At 37.0% G+C, this 24,503-nt stretch overlaps 1 protein-coding gene across 5 annotated transcripts in view; it reads left to right on the top strand.

Annotated features, from left to right (window-relative positions):
* MRE11 (MRE11 homolog, double strand break repair nuclease) overlaps window positions 1–24,170 on the top strand; it is a 64,050-nt gene extending 39,880 nt beyond the window's left edge. For 3 of the 5 annotated variants that reach the window (XM_070272635.1, XM_070272636.1, XM_070272637.1), the window contains exons 16-20: window positions 633–713; window positions 8,271–8,329; window positions 10,354–10,421; window positions 17,585–17,663; window positions 18,885–19,715. In XM_070272635.1, coding sequence (XP_070128736.1) covers window positions 633–713; window positions 8,271–8,329; window positions 10,354–10,421; window positions 17,585–17,663; window positions 18,885–19,034 — 437 coding nt within the window. In that variant the 3' untranslated portion in view covers window positions 19,035–19,715. Of the gene's footprint in view, window positions 1–632; window positions 714–8,270; window positions 8,330–10,353; window positions 10,422–17,584; window positions 17,664–18,884; window positions 19,716–20,522 lie in introns of those variants that run through there. The other 2 variants (XM_001498350.7, XM_014741245.3) reach the window with 1 other exon arrangement.
* The last annotated feature ends 333 nt before the right edge of the window (window positions 24,171–24,503 follow it).

Here is a 24,503-nt window from a genome sequence, read left to right as displayed (position 1 = left end):
TGGCTTGTTAATGGCCATTGGCAGCAGGAAGGAAACTCTAGATCTTAAAAATTATTTTTTGTTGCTTTAATTAGATACAAATGCTCTTATAAAGTGGCTTCATAAAATTTGTCTTGAAAGGAAAATTACCCTAAAATAATTTGATTTCTTTAAAAAAATCATTAATGTTAATTGCCATCACTGTATTTAATGTGACTATTTTCATTGAATAGTTCAAACAATGGAAGGTGTTCATCCAGTGACTTCCTGGTGGATTATAAAAACCCATTCCTAGGAGTATTTTTTAATTGTTTTTATTAAATATTTATCCATAGGAATTTTAAGGTGGTAAAATGGATAATACTTCAGTTAAAAATCTTCAGGAAGACAAATTCTTATCTAGTGATAGTTATTTTCATTATCCTTACATTTACAAAATTTTTCCTTAAATTTTAATTGGCAAATATGAACCAAATATGGCCTAAGTATAGTCTCTGAAAATTGATTGATTAGACTCTTGCTGCTGCTTCTCAGCTTTTACACATAAACTATGTTTTGACATAACTGTATTTAGATTTCATTTTGATGGTGTTTTAAAACAACTTTAGCTACTGATGAGATTGTATATTGACTGCCTATTATTCTAACATCAGGCACCAGTTTAGAGACTTCTACTCGAAGCAGAACTTCAAAGGCCTCTATGCCAACATCAAGAAATATGTCTATTTTAGATGGTGAGTATAGAATGCAAATGATTATCTAGCAGTTATTTATAAATTCCAACTTAGGAAGACCTAGGATACCCTGTTAATAAAACTCACTGGTTTGTGTGTCCATCACTGGGGAGTTAAAAGGATTAATAGGACCAAAAAGTAAATTATTCTGTAAAAGATCTTTGCCGTATGTTGGAGCTATTGAAGAGGGCGAGCCTTAAAAATTATGTTTTATAATTCCTTACTGTTAGACAAATTTGATTATTTCCTTTTTATAGAGGAATCACTAAGATATAGAAAAGTGGGACAATTGATCAGTGTAATCACCAATAATCAAGGGAGAAGGAACTGTTTCTTAATGTATTGTTTACTTTCTTTCCTTGTGCTGCTTTTGTCCATCTATACTGTAGTATGGAGAACTCATGTGAGCTGTATTTAAGAGAAGTGATGGTTAAGATTCTTTGAATTAACTGTGTATGTGTTGTGATCTAAAAATTGGCCTTAAACTAAGGAACCTATTTTTATAAACTATTTTTAATAGTAATTTTTTAAAAGTTTAATAAAATATCTTTAATACTGTAGTTTATGAGACCAGCCTCAGTTGTTAGTCAAATTTATGCAAATGTTTGTTAAAATAGGTGGATCTTTTTTCTACCCAGCATTCAGAATATATCCATATGTATTTTATTTATACTATCTGATTATTTGAGGTTAATTATTGACTCACTTTTATAGCTAGGATTAATTTTTGACAGATTTGAGAGCTGGACTAAATCTTGCAAGATTTTATTTATCAAGGGTAAATATAAACTGTATTTATGTCCAAAAGAACAGCTGCACAAAAAGAGTTGTGAGAGGTATGAACAGTAGCAGTAACTCAAGTAAAAAAGAGTTAGATCGATAAGAGTTGTGCAGGTCGACCTAACTGTCCAAATCTAGTGGTGTGTTAAGCTATATTAATAGAAGTAACGCATCTCGACAGCAAGGAAGTTCTCCCTCTGTCCTGAATTGGATGCTTCACACCAAGAATACTGTGCTCATCTTTGGAAGTATATTTCAAGAAGAATATCTGCTATATATGATCTTTCAGAAGAGAAACCATACAGTATAAAAAGTGGTAGAAGGAACTTGGGATATTTAACCTGAGAAAGTCAGGTCTTTACATAAATTAAATTCCATCATGTGAAAGATTGAATAGATTTGATTTGTATAATCCCGAATGCATGGTTTTAAATCTGTTTTGAGTTATGGATTCTTAAGAATCTGATGGAAGCTATGTGTCCTCTCCTTAAATAAGTACTCATATGTAATTGTGCTCAATTTCAAAGGGTTCAAGGACCCCTATGAAGCCCATCCTCCAGATTAAGAACTACTAATCCAATGAGGATAGATGGGAAAAGCTAGAAGCATAAGATTTAAGTGTATTATCTAGTAGAATGGATCTAGAAGACTTCAGAACAACTTTGCCTACTCCCTCCTTTTATAGGTGAATAACTGAGCTAAGCAATTTGCCCTAGGTTAATACAACCCTAATAGTACTAATAATAGCTAATATTTATGAAACAGTTCACTGCACACCTCTTAACAGCTCTGTGGCATAGATACTTAAATTATCCCTGTTGTACAGAAAAGGGAACTGAGGCTTTGAAAAGACAGGCAACTTACTCAAAGTCTCACAACTAGTAAATTATAGAGCTGGGGTCCATCCCACATTCTCTGGACTCCAGAACCAGTAGTTAACCTCTGTGCTTGTTTCCAGATCAATGTAACATTAGAGACGTAGCTACTGTTTCTCAGTAGAGGAGTCTTTGCATTATACAGAGTAATCTATCTAATTAATATACAGAGGGAGTAAGCTGCCTCAGAAGGAAGTGAGTTGTGACTCCGTCAGAAGTAGTTTTCAACATTTATTGGATGACAACTGACACTGGAGAAAGGATAAAAACATCAAGTCCATTAAATGACTCAAGGAATCTTCTTATCAAAAATTCTGCTGCTATATTTTCACCCAAGGATTATTCCGTACTCTAGGAGAGCCAGCTGAGATCCTTATCTTTTAACTCCAGAAGCATGTTGACTTTGTTGCCATTTGGGAAATGGCATCCATAAAGATGTTGTTCCATTCTTGGCAGGTCTAAGATAAAAGTAGAGAAGGAGAAAGAGAAAAGGCAGCTTGGTAAAGGACCTAGGCTGAGTCCAACATGTAAACACTTTGTGACTTTGGACAAGTCATTCTCTCTCCTAGTTCATTTACATGTACATTAGGAATAATAATTCCTGCCATATTGGGCTATTCTGAAGGTTAAAAAGCAAAAAACCTGGGACATAGTAGTATTTATGAATAGTACCACTATAAAAAAGAGAAAACAGAGGGAGTTAGAAAAGGAGAGTGAATAAAATATGAACACATCCGTGTTAAACCACCAAAAGTTGGTTAGCATGCAACGACAGAGGCATAGATGTTATAAGTTACCCGCCTTTACCTTAGCCAAATTGCCTTTTTTCATCATGGCTTAAGGGTTTTATGTGAAACTTTCCTTGACACCAGTGGGCAGAATTAATCTCCGGAAGTGAGTCTTCAGGTTTCTGTTGTTAAGAAATCAGCTTTTAGTTAAGCTTGTTGCTTTTTTTTTTTTTAAAGCAGACTATTTTCCTCCAGCTGACTGTCTTTGGTGTTCTGCAGTTTCACTGTGATGCATGTAGATATGGGATTCTTTTTTATCTTGCTTAGGATTTATTGGGCTTCATGACACTAAGTCGATGTCTTTCATCATTTCTAGAAAATCCGTAGCTGTTATCCCTTCAGATATTCCCTCTATGTTGTTCTTTTTCTCCTCCTTTCTGGGCTTCAATTAAATAAATGTATGACCTTTTCAATCTGTCCTCCCGTAATTCTTAACCTCTCTTGTATTGTCTGTTGTTTCATCTTGTGCTACATTCTGAATAATTATTTCTGCTCAGTCTTCCAGTTCACTCATCTGTTCTTAAAACTGTCCATTGAATTTTCAATTTTCATTGTTTTTTGGGGGGAGGTTTGAAATTCTATTTGATTCTTTTAAAATATGCTATGTCACTTTTAATAGTTTTTAAAAATTCCCTACAGATATTTTTAAGCTTGTTTTTAATTTTTTGTGTATGCATAGTAAGGGTTTTTTTTTTTTGTATTCTCTGTCTAATAACCCAGTGTCTGAATGTCTTTGATGACCTCTTTCTGTTGTCTGTTTCTGACGGTTCTCATTTATGGTGACTTGTTTCCTTGCATGCTTTTCTATTGTCCCAAAAGAATTATCAGTGGGAATAATTGGAGACGTTGGATGAAGATGTCTTCCTCCAGAGAAGATTCATATTTATTTCTCCAGGCTTCTGGGGCACCACAAGTCTTAGACCACTTTAAGCTAAATTTAAATTTATAACTTGAGGACCAGCCAGGTGATATGTACTTGTGAAATCCTGTTTATGTCTGCTTCTCTCCTTAACCATTGGGGTCCCAGTTTAAGGAAGGGAGGAAATGCATTAGGCTCTCCACCTTGGGCAGGCCTTGAGCTGTGGCAGCCCTCTCCCTCCCCAACAGAACTGTCAAAACCAGTGTTAACATTTGCCCAGATCAGCAGGTGTCCTCAGGGAAAGGGACTCTGCTGTGCTAGTCTCTCTGAGTTCTAGCTTTTCTTCAGTTTTGGCCTGTTAATTCTTCACTATACTCAGCTCTTCAGTGCCATTAAGAATTTTTTTTCAATTTTTGATGTAGCAATTTGGATTGTTTTCAGCAGAAGTGTTTGTCTGAATAACCTAGCCAACAATGAACAGATACAGAGGTTTCTCTTCATTTTCTTTATTTAAAACTCCTATGGGACTGCCACCTTTACAGCTAGAACTCTGTCTCACAGAAGTTTTGTGAGCATTTTCTCACTTTCTAATGTCAGCTCATTTTAGAACCACTGTGCCAATGAAACTTTCAAAGATATTCTTTGATGACTCTTGCTCTGTTACTTAATTGATATTGTGGAATAAAGCTGCTGTTTGTGTAGAGAAGACAAGAGATCAGTTATAGTGCTTTAAAATGTTCACAAATTGGCATGACTAATCATTTTTTTAAGTAATAATATTCATTTGTAAGAAGAGGCTATGTAAGTAAACCAAATTACTATGAAACTCAAGATTTCCTGAATTACTTTCCAGGCAAAAATCTTACTGTGCCTTTTGTAGCGATAGTTGTGACTAAGAACGTGGGCTCTCGAGTCACACCTATGTGGTCGGCCAGCCCTTCAACTGCCAGCTCGGTGCCCTTGCACTAAAAGTACCCAGGAACAGAGTTTGCATTGTTTTGTTCATTGTCATATCCACATTGCCTGGCACATAGCAGGTGCTCATTAAATACTTGAGAATGATTGAATGAAAATCACTTAGAGATTGTATGGTGTAAAGATTAAGAGCATGGTTCTAAAGTCAGAAGGACCTTGGTTTGAATTCCGACTCCTTCCTTTGCTAGTTGTACGTCTTCCAGCAGATTAGTTGAGCATTCCATCTCTGAGCTGCAGTGTCCTCACCTGTAAGATGGGGTGATGACAGCGTCCACCTCATTGGGTTGTTTTGAGGATTATTGAGAAAATACATTGAAATACCTGGCACAGTATCTATGCATATGAAGTCCCCAGGAAGTGTAAACTATTATTATTCTATAAGCTTCAGGTCCCTGAAATTGGCAGTGTAGTACTGACTTCACAGCGTAATTATAATTATTAAATGAATTTTTGCATATGCATTACTGACTACAGCATTTTGTAAGAATCCAATAAGTGATGGTTGCTGTTAGTGTTAGTGGCAATATTTACAATAAACTTATGAAAATGGATGTTTTATAAATTAGTGTCAATTTATCTTTTACATAATTGATTTGGTCTAATGGTTTTACAATTTAACTGATTACCTCCAACATTGGGCCTTTTTTTGAAAAATGAAATTGACTTTTGTAATGCATATGAGTAAACTATTTTTATCAGGTTAGATTTGGTGTTTTTAAGTCTCTGACTAAACAACCATGGGGTATTAACTATAGTTACCATAACTTTAGGACAAAAGCAACTTTGTAACTTGTAGATTCCTATTATAAGTGGAGGAATGAAGAGATAAAGGTCAAATCCTATTATAACAAGCTCCATGGAATATAAAGATTTGTTATTGTACTGGAATTTTATTGAGAAAGATAGATATTACACTTAAAGCCAGCAGTGGTTATAAATAAGAGTTGACAGCCTAGATTTTTCCATTGAAGTTTGTCTGCAGAGGACGATGACTAAGCGAATAAAAGACACCTCTTGGAGCCATTGCTTTGCATTTAATTTACCGCTGTGGCTGCTGCTGCCACTACGACATTGACTCCTACTACTGGCTACATTATTTGAATACCTACTACTACTAGGCCCTTGCCAAAGCAATTTAGATTAACTACCTCTTTTTATCCTTTCAACAAATGTCTGCAGGAAGTATTATTAACACTGTATTACAGATGAGGAAACTGAGACTTAAGCCAAAGAATTTGGCCATAGTCACCCAGCTAGTAAGTCAAAATGAGTCTAAATGTAGAGCTCTTAACCACCATACCGTATTGCCTTCCTAACAAAACTCAGTCCTTATTCTTCTGATAACTTTAATTATCTCACAAACATTGATTTATCTTTTGCTATCCACTGGGGATAACGAGAAAGGAAGGCTCTTGTTTTCAAGGATCTGAGACTTTGAGGAGTCAGTTAGTGAATAACTATTGAGCGGAAGTATTCTTTGAAAGAGTCATGACTACTGGCTTTTTAATTCAGTCTCCTTCTCTGGCCTTTTGAGTGGAGCAGGATGTAAGGCCAATAATTGAGTAGGGCGCATAAAAACTCTGCTTCTGCCCTTCATCTCTCATCTCAGGCAGACATCACAAGGTTGAGGTTGGAACCTGGAATAGGACAAATGAGCAATCATAAATTTAGGCTAGGTCGAAAGATTCTTGAGATTTCTGACCAGGAGAATTTTGGACTTTGTGGGGTTCTTTGAGCATTTGACTTTTTCAAGTCCTGTGTCTTTTTTTCTCCTCTTTCCCTGTTATTTGGTTTGCGGTTGTCTTGAGGGAGATGTTTTTTATATTAGGAAACTGGTAAGGCTTAGGGGAAAATAAACCTCTAATTGGCTGTTTGAAATTTATTCTAGGTTTTTAATATTCTGCACCCAATTCTGATGGTGTGTGTGGGGAGGTGTGGGGTGACCAAGCAATTTTCGGACACCAGCTGAGTGTCCTACAATTCGACTCAATTCTGACAGTACTCAGAGGTAGCGTCAGATTCTGCAGATTAAGGGCTCAGTTCCACAAGACTGTCCCAGATGTCAGTCGCAAACTCACGTTGTTACCTGTGCTTCTGACCTACTGGCCATAAATCAGAGATTCCCACGACCCCCTCCTTGGGTTGCATTAATTTGCTAAGGCAGCTCATGGAACTCAGGAAACCAATTTGCTCACTAGATTACTGGTTTATTACTGAGGATATTAAAGGATATAGAATCAGCAGCCAGATAAAGAGATGCATAGCGTAAGGTCTTGAACAAAGGAGTTCTCATGGAGTTTGGGGCCTGACATGGTGGCAGGTGGAAGCATTCTGGTTTACCACCTGGAAGCTCTCCAAACCCCCTTCTTTTGGGTTTTTGTGGCGGCTTCATTACATAGGCACAATTGATTAAATCATTGACCATGGGTGATTGATTCAACCTCCAGCCCCTTGCCCCTCCCCAGAAATCAGGGGATGGGACTGAAAGTTCCAACCCTCTGTTCATGGTTGGTTCTCCTGGCAGCAAGCCCCCAAACTTTAGATGCAGTCCAAAGTCACCTTGTTAACATAACAAAAGACATCTTTATAGTTCTCGTCACTTAGGAAATTGCGAGGGTTTTAGGGGCTCTGTGCCAAAAAGGGGAACAAAGACCAAATATATATTTCTTATAAAATCATAATACTGTTTTGGTCTTGGGAAAAATAGAGTTAACTAAATTTCATGTTTCTAACCAAGATTATAAAGCTAAAGAAGTAAGGATTCAAAGGAAACTTTTATCATAGAATAAAAGATAAACTGTTTTCTAGAATTTCTCTCTAGACTATTTCTTAGGTACTGAATATGGTTAACAAAGTAGAGGAAGAATAAGACAGCTCTTACCAGAACCATATGGCTTCTAATTAAAGTATTGCCGACTATAAGAGAAGGAAGATATTAGGAGGGTTAAACATATTTGGAGTTCAATCTATTAGGTGATCAAATTTTATCCTTCAGGTATTTTTCTATAAAATATTTTCAGTGTAGTTGTATTTATGAACACTGCTTGTTACCATATTTGAATAAGCCAAGAAGTCATGTGAGACTGGCAGCTAGGCTTTGATTTATTTGAACATATAATTCTGCCTCCCTTGAGATTTTAAAAAAATATAAATGGTTTTATAATTAGTCATCATGGGTTTTTGCATATAGACTTAGAAAATCTTCAGCTAAAGAAATGTGCAAATTTTTCTAAGTTATTTTAAGAATAACATAATGGATGTTTCATCTTCTTCATTATAGTCTTTAAACCTACAAGACAGCAGCCCTCCCAAGATGTTGCTACTAAGAATTACTCAGAGGTAAGAAAAGAAGTTTTATAGTTGTGTTTAATAATTTATATTTCCTGGATTATGAATTGTTAGTTCTTTGCTCTACAAAGTAAATAGAAGAAAAAGTGTGGAACATTAAAGCTAGAGAGAACTTACTGATTATCTAGACTGAGGGCTTCTAGGATTATTCTTTTTGGTTTCTCTCCTTTTTTTTGGCTGTGCATCACATGATTAGAAATCCTTAAATGTATATATACAGTAATCTTTTTAAGGATAGCAGTGTTGAACCAAGGGGTCCATGCATGGAATACTAATATGTAAGTGGCAATTCAGTGCATATAAAGGTTTTATTTATGCCGGCCTTCCTTTTGTTGCTTAGACTCTCATAAGTCTGTGGCTTGTACCTTAATGGCTGAAAGTAGACTCAGGACAAACTAAAAGATCAGAGTCTAAGGACCTCTGTGTTCAGCTCTAGCTATATAACATAGGCCTTCTGCTCTTCCTTTGGATTCCAAGAATAGTCCACTATGGCCTTGACCCTCCTATTACCTCACTTTCAAAACCTGTGTCTTAATCCCAAGCCAGTACTCTTCCCTCTGTATCAGGGTTTCTCAGTGGCAGCACTGTTGACATTTTGGACCAGATAAGTCTTTGTTGTGAGGGACTGTCCTATACAATATAGGATGATTAGCAACATCTTGGCCTCTACTCACTAGATGCCGGTAGTACGCCCCTACTTATGGCAATCAAAAATGTCTCCAGACATTTCCAGATGCTTCCAGGATGGGAGTGAGGGTTAAAAATCATCCCCAGTTGAGAATTGTTGCTCTATACCATACTGCCCCAGCAGTCTTTTCTCAAATTTCATTCGTCTTGGTCTCTCAAATATGTGACGCAATTGACCCACCCCCTTTTCCAGAAAAGAGAAAAGTAAATTTCTCTTCTTCTCCGTCCTGAATTCTGATCTTGTTCTTTTATCTCTCTTAACTTCATCTTTCTTTTTTTTTTCTTTCTTCTTACTATTATCAATTTATATGTGGGTATACCAGTGCTAACTTTTATACTGAGCTCCATTTCATTATTTCTAATCAACTATTGCATGCTCATACTTCAAGATCCTCATATCAGAAAGCAAAATTATCATCATGTCCACAAGGTAGCTTCCCTTCTAGATTTTTCTATTATCAGGCAAGAACACGAGTTCAAAGAGAACAAGTCATGCCAAACTACCGTTTGTTTTCATTTTTAGATTGAGTTTATACAGTGGTAGATTAGGAGAACATTGAATGCATTTGATTCCCTCAAGGTACATGACGACCTCCTGATAGTTTTATGGACAAAATGCAGGATTGGCTGGATTCATAGCTGCTTAGACAACTGCATTTAATGAGTTTTGTTTAATAAATAGTTCAGTGTCAGCCTGGAGGGGGAGGTCTTAGATGCTGTCTTTTCAGTATTTTGTCGTTGGCCTTACGAGTTAGATGAAGACATAGCAAATGTGTGTATTAAGTGTCAAGTAACACAAAATGTAGAGGAATGGATAGCATCTTGGATGATAGAATCAAGAATCACAAGTATCTTTACTGTGGCTTGAAACCAGCAAACGGTATTTAACTGATAAATGTAGCAGAAAGATTGGTATCCATTACTTGCAGCACAGTCTTATACGTCATTTCAGATTGGAGATTGAACACCATTGATCTCACTCCTTAGAACCCCGAAAAATCACAGGCCACTGCCTGCACATGACCCTCTGTGAGTCATTCACCAATCTAACTGCATGTTCCTTGAGGTACCCAGGCTGCCATGCAGGCAGGGAGAGACGTGAGCTCACACCTGTTGTGTAGAGTAGTACTTGTGAATGAAGAGTGACATTGGAGGGAGGTCAGGCTGAGCTTTAGTTTTGATAGTTGCTGCTTACACGGTTTCTGCCTCTTTTTTTGTGACTTCTTTTTATACATTAAAAAAACCTTTGTTTTAATTATTTAATTCATTATTATTCAAATGTTCCATTCCCAGCAAAACTGTTTGCTATTTTGTTTTTACCCCGTTAGGTGATGGAGGTGGATGAGTCAGATGTCGAAGACAACATTTTTCCTACCACTTCAAAAACAGATCAAAGGTAGGTGCAGTGGCTTCCTGCAAAAAGAAACATCTGAAAAAACCAAAAATTATCCAGAATTCCATTTATATATTTTTCTATGCCATAGAATTTTAACAGATTTATTTTCAGCTAGTCAAGTATGTAGAGAAGTGGAAAGTCGATCAAGGACTAGTTTATAGAGTCCATGCAGTACTATTACAAGTATTTTCATTGCAGATTCAAATAACCTGTAATTCATTTCCTTTTGTCTTTATTACCCAGTGGTTTTCTTGATGGAGTACTGTGTTCTCTCCACAGTTAACAGAAAATAGTTTTGCATTTTGTTAATAGCTGATTTCAGCTTCTCTTCATCTTCGTATCTTTACGTACTGAATTACTTAGGGTGCTGGACTAAACACTAAAAAGGGAATCATGTCGACTTTCTCTGTCTTCAGAGCACTTTTATGCTTTTCCTGCCCTTTGTTGGTTTTGGCCTATTACTGTAAGGTTTGACTCGATTCACTATTACCATTTTCTTCTGTGTTAACATTGTAGGTGAACACTGCTTAACTAAAGCTCAGTTAATGAAAATTTCTACTTAAGAAAATAACAGCTTTTTTAGCCTTATTCTGTGTGAATATTATATTAGGTCTGATGGAGGACATAATAAATGTTTTAATGTGGTGACTGCCTTCAGGCAACATAAAATGTAGTGGAGAAGAGAGATGAGCACATTTGAATCCATTAAGGGATAATTATGTATGAAATTTTATGATACAGACTAGGTATGAGTGCTTATAGGCCCTCAGAAAAAGGAGTAAGAAGTGTGGGCTATCATAGAAGAAAAAGCTTTCTAGAGGGAATACAATTTATCTGTGATTTTATTTTATTTATTTATTTTTATTTATTTTTAATTTATTTTTTATTTTTGAGGAGGATTAGCCCTAAGCTAACTGCTGCCAATCCTCCTCTTTTTGCTGAGGAAGACTGGCACTGAGCTAACATCAATGTCCATCTTCTTCTACTTTATATGTGGGATGCCTACCACAGCATGGCTTTGCCAAGCGGTGCCATGACTGCACCCAGGATCCGAACCAGTGAACCCTGGGCCACCAAAGTGGAAGTTGTGAACTTAACCACTGCGCCACCAGGCTGGCCCCTAGCTGTGATTTTAAATACAGGAATTGTTTGGATCAGTGGGGTGGAGAATGACAGCTGAGAGTAGTGACTTGAGCAGAGTTACAGAAATAGGGGAAAGATTGAGGAAAAAGCTCTACCTCAGTGTTTCTCAAACTTTTTTCGTTACCTAAGGATAAAAATTAAATTTGATTTAAATTAATTAAAAATAACAAATTTAAGGGCCAGCCTGGTGGCCTAGTGGTTAAGTTTGTACCCTCTGCTTCAGTAGCCTAGGGTTCGCAGGTTCAGATCCCAGGTGTAGACCTAGCACCGTTCGTCAAGCCATGCTGTGGCAGCATCGCACATGTAGTGGAGGAAGATTGGCACAGATGTTAGCTCAGTGACAATCTTCTTCAAGCAAGAAAGAAGAGAATTGGCAACAGATGTTAGCTCAGGGCCAATCTTTCTCACACACACACACACAAACAAAACAACAGTAAAACCCAAAAAAACCAAAATAAATAATAACAAATTTAATTTCTCCTTAACAAGAGAGGTTAAATACTAAAGAATGAAATTTTATTGGGTAGGATTGAGCTTGGGAGGGCCAAAAACCGTTAAAATAGCCAAAATTTTTCACCCACCCTATCTCCTGGAACCACTTTTCATTCCTTGGTTGTGATGTTGACCTTGTTGAGAATATGCACTTTATATGAATTAAGGGTCTGTATTGGAAAATTTGGTAAATATAGTTCCACATCTTATTTATTTATTTAAACATTATGCTGGGAGCTGGGGATAAAAATATGAAAGCAATGTCTCCTTTCTTCTAGGAATTTACTTTTTAGTGGTATGCTAATTACAGGGCACTAATAATCCACCAAGTCAGTGTTTTATTCAAGTGTAATGAAATCTAACGGAAGTGCCAATGTCTTCCCAGGATAGGTCATTGAAGGTTTTACAAAGAAAGTAGGTAACATTTGAGCTGATGATAACAGATGTGTAAGAAAGCTTGAAGGAAATCATCAAGTCGTCAGGGAGCAGCAATACAGAGGAATGTCACAGGCCACAGACAACTGCTTAAAAGGGTGATCAGGGAAGGCCTCTGGGGAGGTTACCTTTAAACTGCAATTTTACTAAGAGATACTTGGCCTTGCAGAAAGCAGAGGGAAAAGCATATGCCAAGTCTCTTGAAGAAGAAACAACCTTACCGTAATTTAGGAGCAAGTGACCAAAGCATGGTGGAAAGGAGGTGGTTTGAGATGAGAGTAGAAAAGACAGGCAGGAGTACATCCTGAAGCAGGAACAGGTGAGCAGGGTGAGGAATTTGGACTTGATGATAAATGCAGGGGGAAGCCAGGGAAGGATTTTGAGAGAGTAGTGGCACCATCTGATTTACATATAAAGGATCCCTGTGGTGCAGGAGGACAGGAGTGCAAACCAGCTGCCCTGAAAGGAGGTGCTGTGGCGAGTCCAGGGAAGAGATGCGGGAGGCCTGCTCCAGGGTGGTAGCGGGGGAAATGGAGGGAATAGACAGTTTCAGGATACACTTGGCGGTAGACGTGTCAGAAGTTGGGGATGGACTGAGTATTTGGAGTGAGGGAGAATGAGGAATCATGGCCAATTTCCAGGTTTCCTCTTGAGTACTTAATGCTGTACACTGAGAAAGGCATAAAGAAGAGAAACGGATTTCTGCAGAGGATGATGGGCAGATAATCAACAGTTCTTCTTTAAACATGGAAAGTTTGAGATGCCTGAAAGGAGTTTATAAGTGATTGAATTTATGATTCCAGAGCTCAGATAAGAGGTTTGATTGATACCTAAATTTACTTCTCAACAGCACATAACTGACACTTAGAGCCATTGGAGTGGATCGATCACCTTGAAAGAGAAGGTAGAGAAAAAAGAGGGCTTGTGTTCCAATCCTGGGATTTCAATCTTTAGAGCTTAGGTAAAGTAGAAAAAGCAACAAGAAAGACATGAGAAAAACCCAGAAAATAGAGTTGCCAAAGCCAGTGCTGGCCTTTGTAGAAGGAGTGAAAAATACCAAGATAGGCTGAGAGGCCGGTCAGTTTGTGTGTTGGCGGTGGGTAGTTGAGGATAGTTGAGGTAGTCGGCTCATAAGAAGATGTGCTGGAATTCTCAGGCTTGAGTTACGTGTATTAAACAGGGCTCCTTTGGTGTCTGCTGATAGAAACCTCACTCACATTTGCTTTGGGAAAAGGAGATTTGTTGGATGGATATCAGGATATCTCAGTCCATCGACAGAAGAGAGTCCCTTTCTAAGTGCTTGTTTGGTTTTCTTGTCTTTGTAAAGTAAAACGCACTCAAACAAAAGCAGGTCTAGCTTTCTGTGGGTTTTTTCAGTCGTGAGTCAATAGTTGAGAGGAATATAAAAGTTTGGCTTTTATGGGGTCCTTATTTTTCATTCTTGGAACTAATGAAACTACTATGTTAGTTGGTTTGACATATATTTAAGGGTATTAAAGAAACAATATCTTGATTTTGCTACCATTTTGGGTTGTCTGTTTTTCAGTAGAATAAATGTCTCTTGACTTATTTAGTCATGAGGTAATAATCATGATAACTGAATTGTTTAGCACTTCCTGCGCGTCAGTCACTGTTCTGTGCCTTTATGTATAAGTTGGCTTGTTTGGTGCTCACAATCACCCCAGGAGGTAGGTGCAGTTATAACCACATTATCCCCATTTTACTTTTGAAGAAAGTGAGGCACCTAGGTAGGCTGCTTACCTAAGGTCACCCAACTAGTCACATAGGCAAGCATTCTGCTCCAGAAACTTGCTTCTTAACATAATAGATTAAGCTCTCAGACCATTGTGCAAGCAATAAGGATCATTTAAATGGTGAGAAGCAATTTAGAAATTAACATTTTGGCAAGAAATCTGAAATCCGCCTTGGCAGATTTATGTTTCTGATGAAGCCACTGAATGACAGAATTTTGGCTGTTTGGAAGAATTTTTTAGAAATGGCATGGTTTGTATGGTTTATTTCACTTGTAATTTAAAGTATTTAAGCTCTGGCGTTTACTAGGTGTGGACCATGTGCAAGCTTTTTGTCTTCTCTGTGCCTCAGTATCCTCATTTGTAAAATGAAGATAATATTTACCTGAAAGGGTTGTAATGAGGCTTAAGGGAGTTGATGTTTGTGAAGTGCTAAGTACAGTACCAGGCACATAGTGCCTATGTAAATGCTTATTGAATAAACTAAGCAACGGGCTAGGGAACTAGAACAAGAATAATAGGAAGAACGGTAAGCAATAAAAGCAGTCATGTTCCTGGCAGCTAAGTTTAAAGAGGAAATAACTTCCAGCTGTAAAACTCCCTTCTGCCAGATGAGCCATGGAAAGCCTAGTTTTCCCTGGAAAAATTGTTCGGAACTCTACTCTTGTTGTACTAGGAATAAGAGCATCCTTCCAGATTTGATAGAGCTGGCAGGTAATAACCACCATCAGCTTAAAGCAGCAAGCGGGAGAAGACCCAGCTCCATCAGGAGGAGAGATGGAGGGGATTCTGTTAAACCTTGCAGTAGAGAAACTAGCATTTTGGGGTACCTTTTATGTGCCAGGCACAGCACAGGCCAATTTAACATTTTATCTTACACTTATAACTGCTACAACTGACTTATTGTCTGAACATCTCTAGACAGGAATTCTAATTTGTGGCCCCAAATTATATATGGACAAAAATAGAGAAAACTTACAACTCCTGGAGCTCAATTTGATGTACCCCCTCCCCTTATTGTTGAGCCATCTACATGAAGCTAATCAAATTAACGCTTTTTGAGATCCAGAACAAAAGCCCATTTATTTGACTCAAGAGTCAAAACAGTATACCCATTTCTTTCCCTTCCCACCACTGATTTCCAAGGATAGGGGGGCTCTTGCAGATGAGATCTGTAGGTCTGTGGGGTCCTCTGATGCAGAATTAGAGCTCTTGCTGTGATCAAATAAGCCAATGTCTGTCATAGATGCCTGGCTTGTTTCTGGGCCCCATTAGACAAATGACTTTGTTTCGGGAGACATCAGAAAGCAGAGTCGGGTCTCAAACGTTTCTTTCCATAACCCCCCCTACTTTCCCCAGCAACAATGCATTAACCTAACTTTGTCACCTTTGGACTGTGGCTTTATGCTCTTGCTGATCTGCCTCTTCCCATCACAGGTGGGAACAGGTCAACAATTGCCCAGTTCCTGCTTAGCTCAAGTACAGAGACAGGGACTCCCCAGATGGATCAGTTGATAAACTCTTTGATCCTCTACCTGTAAAACTATGTTGCCCTTCAAGTTTGCTCAAGAAATCCTCCTGTCCTTTACTTTTGTGCATAAGAACTTGTGGATTTTTCTGTTTTCTTCTGACATAAGACCTCTTGATTCTCAATCTGTTTGTCCAGACAAGACTTTCGGACATATTTCTTTTGCTTTTATAGCATCCCAAAGCATGGTAATAAATTATTGGCTAAAAATTCACAAACACTGAGCCAGCCCTGATCACCTAGGGCATGGGTTCCCGGGCTCGGAACCACACCTCTCATCTGTCAGTAGCCATGCTGTGGCAGCGGCTCACATAGAAGAACTAGGACTTAGAAGTAGAATGTAGAACTGTGTCCTGGGGCCTTGGGGAGGAAAAAGAAGGAAAAGAAAAAGAGAAGAAGATTGGTAACAGATGTTAGCTCAGGACAAATCTTTCCCAGCTGAAAAATAAAATTCACAAACACTGCTTTCATTCAAGACATGAGTCAGCAAACTTTTTCTGAAAAGCCCAGATAGTAAATATTTTAGGCTTTGCAGACCAAGAGGCAAAATTGAGGGTATTATGTAGGTATTTATATAACCATTTAAATGTACCCATTTCAAAGTGTGAAAACCATTCTTAGCTCATAGGCTGTTAGAAACTGGCAGGCTGAATATGGCCTGCTGGCCTTGATTTGCTGGCCCCTCATCTAAGATGACTTAAAATTCTTATTAATGAAAGGACGTAGGAATATGGGTTCCATTACCACAAGGTAAGCTTCACAAGGATGGGAATCATGATTTTCTTGTTCAATGGTGTTTCCCAGGGCCTATCATAGTACCTGGGAAAGAGCAAGCACTCAGTAAATATTTGCTATTTGATTTGGATTGAAAACAAATAGCACAAACGGTGAGGCAACCCTAGAAAGCAGTGAGCCTCTCCTAAGAGCCTTTATCCTGTTACAGAAACATAGCGAGAGTTGAATTAAAAATACCTCAACGTTGCCACAATTTTCAGGAGTGGGGGATGGCAGTAGATACATGTTAATATATGCTAAGAGATTTAATAATAATATAAGTAATCATTGGTGTAGTGCTTAATATGAGTCAGGCACTAATCTAAGTGTTTAGGTATATTAACACAATAAATCTTTAAAAAAATTTTATCCTCATTTTGCACATGAGGAAATTGAGGCACAGAGAGGCTAGGTAACTTGCCTAAAGCCACATAACTAATAAATGACAAAACTGGAATTCAAACCTTGGTCCTAGAGTCCTTTTCCTCATTAAGTTTTTACTACCTCTAATGTGGATTGAAGGGAATGTATTAATTATTTTTATTCGTGGCTGCTACTAGAATGGAAAACTTAGCGAGAAAGGCACTTTTTTTTAAAAGTTTTTCTTGCAAATATCTTTAATAATAATATTCCCTTCAATAGGTTGCAACAAAGTTGACAAGATATAGTAGCTAGATCAAATACTGTACTTCTAAGAAGTGGGTGCCATAACAATAATACCTTTAAAATAATAACTATTTTTGTTTTCCTTTAGAAATGTCAAATTTAGTTTGTTAAGAATGTTAAAAATATTGGTTGAAATACCGATTTTGTTACTCAACATCATATTCAAAAATAGTTGCCTAATGAAATTGCTTTTTACTTAGGAAAATGTGAGCCTCATACCTCAGTCTATATGCCTCGCTTAGCATCATGATGACAGTTTTGGTGGAATCAGTAGGCGGAAATGGTTAACTCCAACCTAGGAACGAAGTTGAGAAAAGCACTTTTGATAATTCTTTTGTTCATTTTCTTTGTTTTTTCCATGTTTTTTGCCTCAGGTGGTCAAGCACATCATCGTCCAGCAAACACATGTCCCAGAGCCAAACAGCTAAAGGGATCGAGTTTGAATCAGATGAGGTAATAAAGTAATATTGTTAAATCTTAATTTTTAACTGTTTATAAAATTTAAATAGGGACTGCTAAGCTAGTTGCCGGAAATTATTTAGAAAAAAACATTTTCATTGATAATCTTCCTTTGAGTTAACTATAGTTAATGTTAAGAGTCAATAAGTAGCATCAGGCTAGCCCTAGCGGCCTAGTGGTTAAGTTCAGTGTGCTCAGCTTCAGCGGCCTGGGGTTCCGTTCCCTGGTGCAGACCTACACTGTTCTGTTAGCAGCCATGCTGTGCTGACAGCCTCCTTACTAAAAAAATAGAGGAAGATTGGCATAGATGTTAGCTCAGGGTAAATCTTCCTCAGCAAAAAAAAAAATAAATAAATAAATGAATGAGTAAGTAGCAACTGTTGAGTGCCCACCAGTGTAAATACCTCAGATATAAAAGGCTTGCAGATTTTTAAAATATGATACTCCCTCAGTTCTTCTTTAATTTGCCCAATTAACACTGGGATCAGAATAGTTTTTTCAGCTTCTGTCATTTATATTTGGAGAAATGATGAATGATGACATCCTAAAAGCTTTTAATGTTACTTTAATAGAATATTTATTAAGTATCCATTATATAGGCTCCACACGTTTCATATATAAGATGTATGGCAGGACGTAGGAAAGAAACTCCAATTCAAGACAGTTATCTGGACCAGAAAACTATAAAATCTCTTCTAACTTGAATGAGAAGGATTGGGAAGGGGTAGAGTCAGGACCTGCCCCTTGCCTTCATTCGTTTGTTGTTCCAGCCAAGTTGAAGTAAAGCCTAGTTTTCTCTTTCTTCCATGGCGGCCCTTTGAAGAGCCTTGTTGGCTTTTGTTGAATTGCTTTAAGGTGTTTCTCTTACTTAAGCCTATCACCCTTTTCATTTATTTACTTTAAAAAATTTTTAATTTTGGTAAAAACACATAACATAAAACTTACCATCTTAACCGTTTTAAGTGTTTAGTTCACTAGTGTTAAGTATATTTACATTGTTATGCAACAGATGTCCAGAACTTTTTCATCTTCCGAAACTGAAAATCTATACCCATTGCCCAATAACTCCCCATTTCCCTTTTCCAGCCCCTGGTAACCACTATTCTACTTTCTGGGGTTTTTTTTTGTTTTTTAAAGATTGGCAGCTGAGCTAACAACTGTTCCCAATCTTCTTTTGTTTTTTCTTTTCTTTTTTTTTTATTCTTCTCCCCAAAGCTCCCCAGGGCTTCGTTGTATATTCTAGTTCTGACTGCCTCTGGTTGTGCTATGTGGGATGCCGCCACAGCATGGCTTGATGAGCAATGCCATGTTCGCATCCAGGATCCGAACCAGCAACACTCAGGGCTGCCAAAGTGGAGCGTGTGAACTTAACCACTCGGCCACATGGCTGTCCCCTACTTTCTGTTTTGATAAATTTGACTACTTTAGATATCTGCTATAAGAGGAATCATACAGTATTTGTCCTTTTGTGACTGACTTATTCCACTTAGTGTATAATGTCCTCCAAGTTCATTCCTGTTATAGCATGTGACTCATGCCTTTCCTTTTGAGCCTCAACTGCTGCTGTCATATTCCCTGTATTCCAGCTGTGGCTTTGAAACAGCTTGAGGAGAGGACTCATCAGAATTCAGGCTGCAGAGAAAAATGGCAGCATGAATTCAGTCTGCCTGTTAAATGTTGCCTCTGGGAGGGAAGCAAGCAGTGGTTGACTCCTTTGGTAACTCCAAAACACCTAGATGTACATGTGGTTATACGTTACAGTTAAAAAATTTTATATAGTTCATGTTAACTGCAAAGAAGAACTATTAGCAAATTCTCTATTATACTTCAGTTTGGATTTATCTCTGGTTTATTAGCAAGTTCTGCCTTTGATAGTAGCAGAAAATGAATCAATGAATGAAAGCGAATGTGTATTTCTCAAGGCGTCCATTTCTCACCAGAAATAGCTAACTTAGCTAACATTTGAATGTGTTAAGACCACCAACAGAGCCTAGCCCCAAATAATTACCCTTTTTTATTGTCTTAAATAAAAAATTTGCCAACAAATTTGCTTTCTCTTCTGAATATTTAGTTATAGACTACATAAGAATAAATTTTATGTTTTCTTCATCAAATTTTGTAACTTGGGCTTATCTGTGGTTTGTTAGTTTTATTCTCTTTGATTAAATTCTTAGTTAGTATCTGATATTCCTGTCTGTTCTTACTGTACATATGATCTACAGCCCAGCAGCATGGGAACTCTGAAATTGAAATACTCCATCTGCTTCTTTTTCCAAAATAAATATGAAAGATTGCTTTGCTAGGTTGTTTTTGCATCAGTCTGAGAGTAGCTGTTTATTTCTAACATTAAATGGGTAATGGGAAATAAAATTACAGCTATTTCTGAGCTTGGTCATGTGGCTTCATTATGTTTTTGACTGAGTTTCCAGAACAACATATACAACAGTAATAAAACGTAAATGAAAAAAACCTATTCAAGAAACAAATAGAAATGACTTGAAGAGTAGTAATTTTTCTGGCTTACCCACAGCTTATTTGCCTTTATTAAGGTTGATAATTGAGAGAAATGTATATGGTATGTATATATACAAACACATATATATCAGAATAAATTATTTTTAATGCCAGGAGTTTAATTGCACTTATTTCAGCAGTGAAATAGCTACTAAGGAAGGGAGGAAAGGATAAATTGACAAACTGTTCGCATTTGTAGAGGAAATAGAAACATGAAAATCTATCTCATGTGAAAGGAGAAAATAACTCTTAGTGGTCTTGTTTTGCCCATAAGAACTTCTGTCTTGTCTCAGTGAAGCATGATGCAATCCCTGACATAACATTTGTGTGTCATTTCAGGACGATGATGACGATCCTTTTATGAACATTAGTTCTATGAGAAGAAACAGAAGATAATATATTTAGTGGTACTGAGAAATTTTCAAGATTCAGGAAAAATCAAAACATTGCAAGCTAAGGGTTAGCAGTTGAAGATTCAAGTATTTCTGTTAACTGAAGAATTTGAAAGAGACTTAACAGAGAAACTAATGCTTAAGAATTTATGTTCTTGAATATCGTTTCCTGAACATGACTCCTTTACTTGAGAAACTTCCCAGCTCAAGGACATAGAGAATAGCATTGGTTCCCCTTATTTTTTAATCTGGTTGTTAACATTACCTGGGGATGCTCTATAAAATTTAGAATGTTAGTTTTCTGACACACATTGGTGTATGTCTTCCTGAGTGAGGGCTTTGCTTAAAGATCATTCTTGAGAAAGGATGAAAAGCAATCTATCACTGTATTTCAAATGCTTCGTGACCAAAGACAAACCATCTGTATTTTAATTTGGTTACATTTAGCCGAAGTTGAGGAAAGGACATTACAAAACTTAAACCTCCTTATAATTTGCATAATTTCTAGAGATTCTGGATTTCTTGAAGGTCAAATAGTCTGTGTGAAACTGTGCCTGAGCTCACTGTTTATTACTAAGTATGTTCCTTTTCTAATGCTTATGACAATATCAACCACTAAGACTTTGAAAGATTAGATGTATCTTATACTTTGAATAGTTAGATATGTTTGTATTAAAAAAATAGAACAGTCTGTCAGAATTATTGAGTTTTTGATTCCAGTTGTGGCAAAAATTTTAAAAGATTATGTTCCCGAGTGGTAGCAGTTTTGTTCATTATTCTCATGGTTCTGTCTCTCTCTCTTTCTGTATCTCTCATTTATTTCTAGGAGGAAAAGAGATAAAAACTTTTTTTAACTATATCTTTCATAGAAAATATTGAAGAACTTTTTTAGATAGATTGGTAAGTTGGTATATTAGATTAAAATATTGAAATATAACTTCTATAGAATATCAATGCCAAGATTTCTCATTAAGAATATTTTATCTTAAGATTAGGCATAGTCAATCCAGAAATCTTAGTGAAGCGACTCATGTTAAGTTTATATTTTCTTTCTTGTGTTCAGGAGGACATAAAAATTTGACCTCTTCAGATTTAAGTTCAATAAGCCCATTCTCCATTTTAAGACTCTGTTAAAAGACCCCTGAGAGTATTCCTCCCTTCCATCTATGAGGCAGCTACATTTAAAGACTCCCAAAGGAAGTTATAGATCTTGATGGTAGAATAGCTTGACATTTCTTCATATGTAGAAACAAACACTTGACTGAGTAATATTCCTGATTATTGGCGTAGTCATACCTGGAGTTATTAAAGACAGAATATCTGTCTGGTGGCTGCCTCTTTTTTTATAGCCCTGTGAGATGGCCTAAGTCGAGAACTGCTACATAACATTCTAATGAGTTTCTTTAAAAATATTTTCTGTACGTAACTTGAGCATAAGGTTTGTTTTAGCAGGTAGCATTAACTCAGCAGAAGGCCTTGTCCTGTGAAATAGTCTCAGGCACAGCTGCCCACATCTGTAATAGTCCCAGTGTGTGGATGAAGCAGAGGTGAAATCGTGAGTGAGAGCATCTTTCCATGGTGGAATGGATGCTGGTCTGGGTGGCAGTCTCTGGGCGATGCAGTGTTGCCCCTGCACAGGGCAGCATCAGCTAATGGCTCATGTCACCTGCCGCTGAGATATGCTTGGGTGAGGGTCAGAATGAAGGAGATGGTCACTAAGGCATCCCAATAGGTTCCTGAAAAAAAAGAAGGCAGTTCTCTCCCTTTCTAAAAATTGTTCTACGATATGAAATAGGTAGTAAGCTTGATGTGCTTAGCCCTGGGAAAAGTGATTCCATGGCAGCTGGAGAGATGATATTCTCTTTGATGAATTCAAGTGATTTTGTGAATAGTTAGTGTGCACCACTTCCTGGAAATACAGGAAATAAGAGGTGAAAGAAAAACCTTTTTGCCTGAATATTGTTGCACAGTTAAATATGTCTTATATCCTTGATATTCTCTGCTCATGCAGTAACATCTAAGGTTTGGGGCAGTGTTCATACGTGTTGCTAGAGGTGTGTACAGGTGATTCCAGATCATGGCAGAGCACCTGCAGTTGCTCTTGGAGGCTGAGAGAGCAGCGGTGAAAACATTCTGAGGAAACAGTCCTTCCATCATTCAGCAAAGAATATGTCTCTTTTTGATATTTTGTTTCCTATCATAAAAATACAATAGTGCATTTACAAGGTTAAGAATGCACTGTAGCTCTAGGAAATATAACTGATGCTTGGAAAATTCAAGCATTTAGGCAAATGACTTTTAATTCAGGTACATTTTTTCCCTAAACTTTTAAAATTGCAAAACACAGTAACAGAAAAGTCATGTGGTTTAACAAATAATTATAAAACATCTCTATAGCGGTCAGAAAATAGAACATCACTAGTGCCCCCAAAGCCCGCCGAGGTGTCTCCTCTCCCCTGGGTAACAGTCTTAACCTCTCTAATTCAGAAGCTCTTACTTTTGCCACAAGGTGGTGCTTCCACCATTAGATAGCAGATAGGATGATGCAACTGCAAATCTAAAATTAAGAAGTTGTTATAGTTTTGTGGTAAATTTAGAACCTATGCAGTAATATTAAACCTATGCAGTAAAACCAAAATTAGCCTTCTAATCTTATATGTAAATTGCTTTACGTATTTCACCTGGCTCAGCCTGTTACTAAGGAAGTTGTCAGTTTGATAAATTTTACATATAAAGGTTCAAGAAGAAAATGTTTTATGTTTTAATAAACAAAGAGAAAAACTCTTTATTAGAAAAAGTGAATTAAAAAGTCTCCCATTGTAAAATTTTTCTGTTGAAATGTACTATATTTAAAAATAACTTTACTCCAATGTAATCTGATGTCCTTTTTTTGTATCTATCATATATTTAATTCATAGTATTTTGTGGCTTTTTAAAGCTAACTACTGTTAAGATTATTATGAAAGTTTTATAGAATAAAGATTTGGTTTTTTGAGTCCAAAGAGCTTCCACATTCTGGAATGAAAAATGCCCACATCATTTGCTTATCTCATTCCCTTTCAGTATTTCTCAACTTAATGTTTATTAGCTAGGTCTGAAAATACTAGAAATTTAATTTGATCTCTGTAAAGACACTCATATAGCTTGCTATTGCCATGCACATTTGTTTATCTTTACTGTTAGTGATCGCTAGATCTGATTTTAGCTGTTTTTAAATTGTAAAAACAATGCATATTCTTCAAAATTCAGACATTGAAATATGTATTAAAACATGTATATTTCCCTGTAATCCTCTCCCCAGACATAACCTCTCAACAATTAGGTACATATTTCTCCAATTACTTCTGGCATAACTACTAACAAAAATTGTTGAATTGGAACCCCAAATTGTATAGTCAAATATTTTAGTTCCCCATCAAGGTATATGTTCACCTTGGTGCTTATCTTATCTTGATTTTTCCACATGTGCTTTGTTAACCTCTTTTAATTAAACCATCATTGTCTGTTTTGAGGGATAATTGCTTTCCAGTGTGCAGTTTAAATGTTATCACTCAATTTGGGTCAAATAAAAGAATACTTAATCGGTTTGCCTTGACATCAAAAGTGGTAAAGTGATTTTCAAAGGGCTCTTGGACAGTGATTGCACGAGATACGTAATAGTTGATTAGCTGCAACAAGCGCAGTGGATGTCAGGCTGGCTGGCCCAGGCTACACTCTCCTGCCTCTCAGAGCCACGTGCAGTCCTGATGATTCATGTGCAGATGCCCAGCAGTAGTGCATAAGTGCCCTTGATCATACTACACTGCCTGTTTGATTTCAGAATTTCATGTTTGTTATATTTGAAAATCAGTATTTTCTCCACTATAAACTTATAAATGTAATTCCGGTCTACCTGTTAGTGTATTTGAATTTATTACTGAGTGTATCT

The sequence above is a fragment of the Equus caballus genome, chromosome 7 (assembly GCF_041296265.1).
Source record: "Equus caballus isolate H_3958 breed thoroughbred chromosome 7, TB-T2T, whole genome shotgun sequence".
Classification (NCBI taxonomy): Eukaryota; Metazoa; Chordata; class Mammalia; order Perissodactyla; family Equidae; genus Equus; species Equus caballus.
Note: the sequence above shows the minus strand (reverse complement) of the source record. Positions and strands in the feature narration are given on the sequence as shown.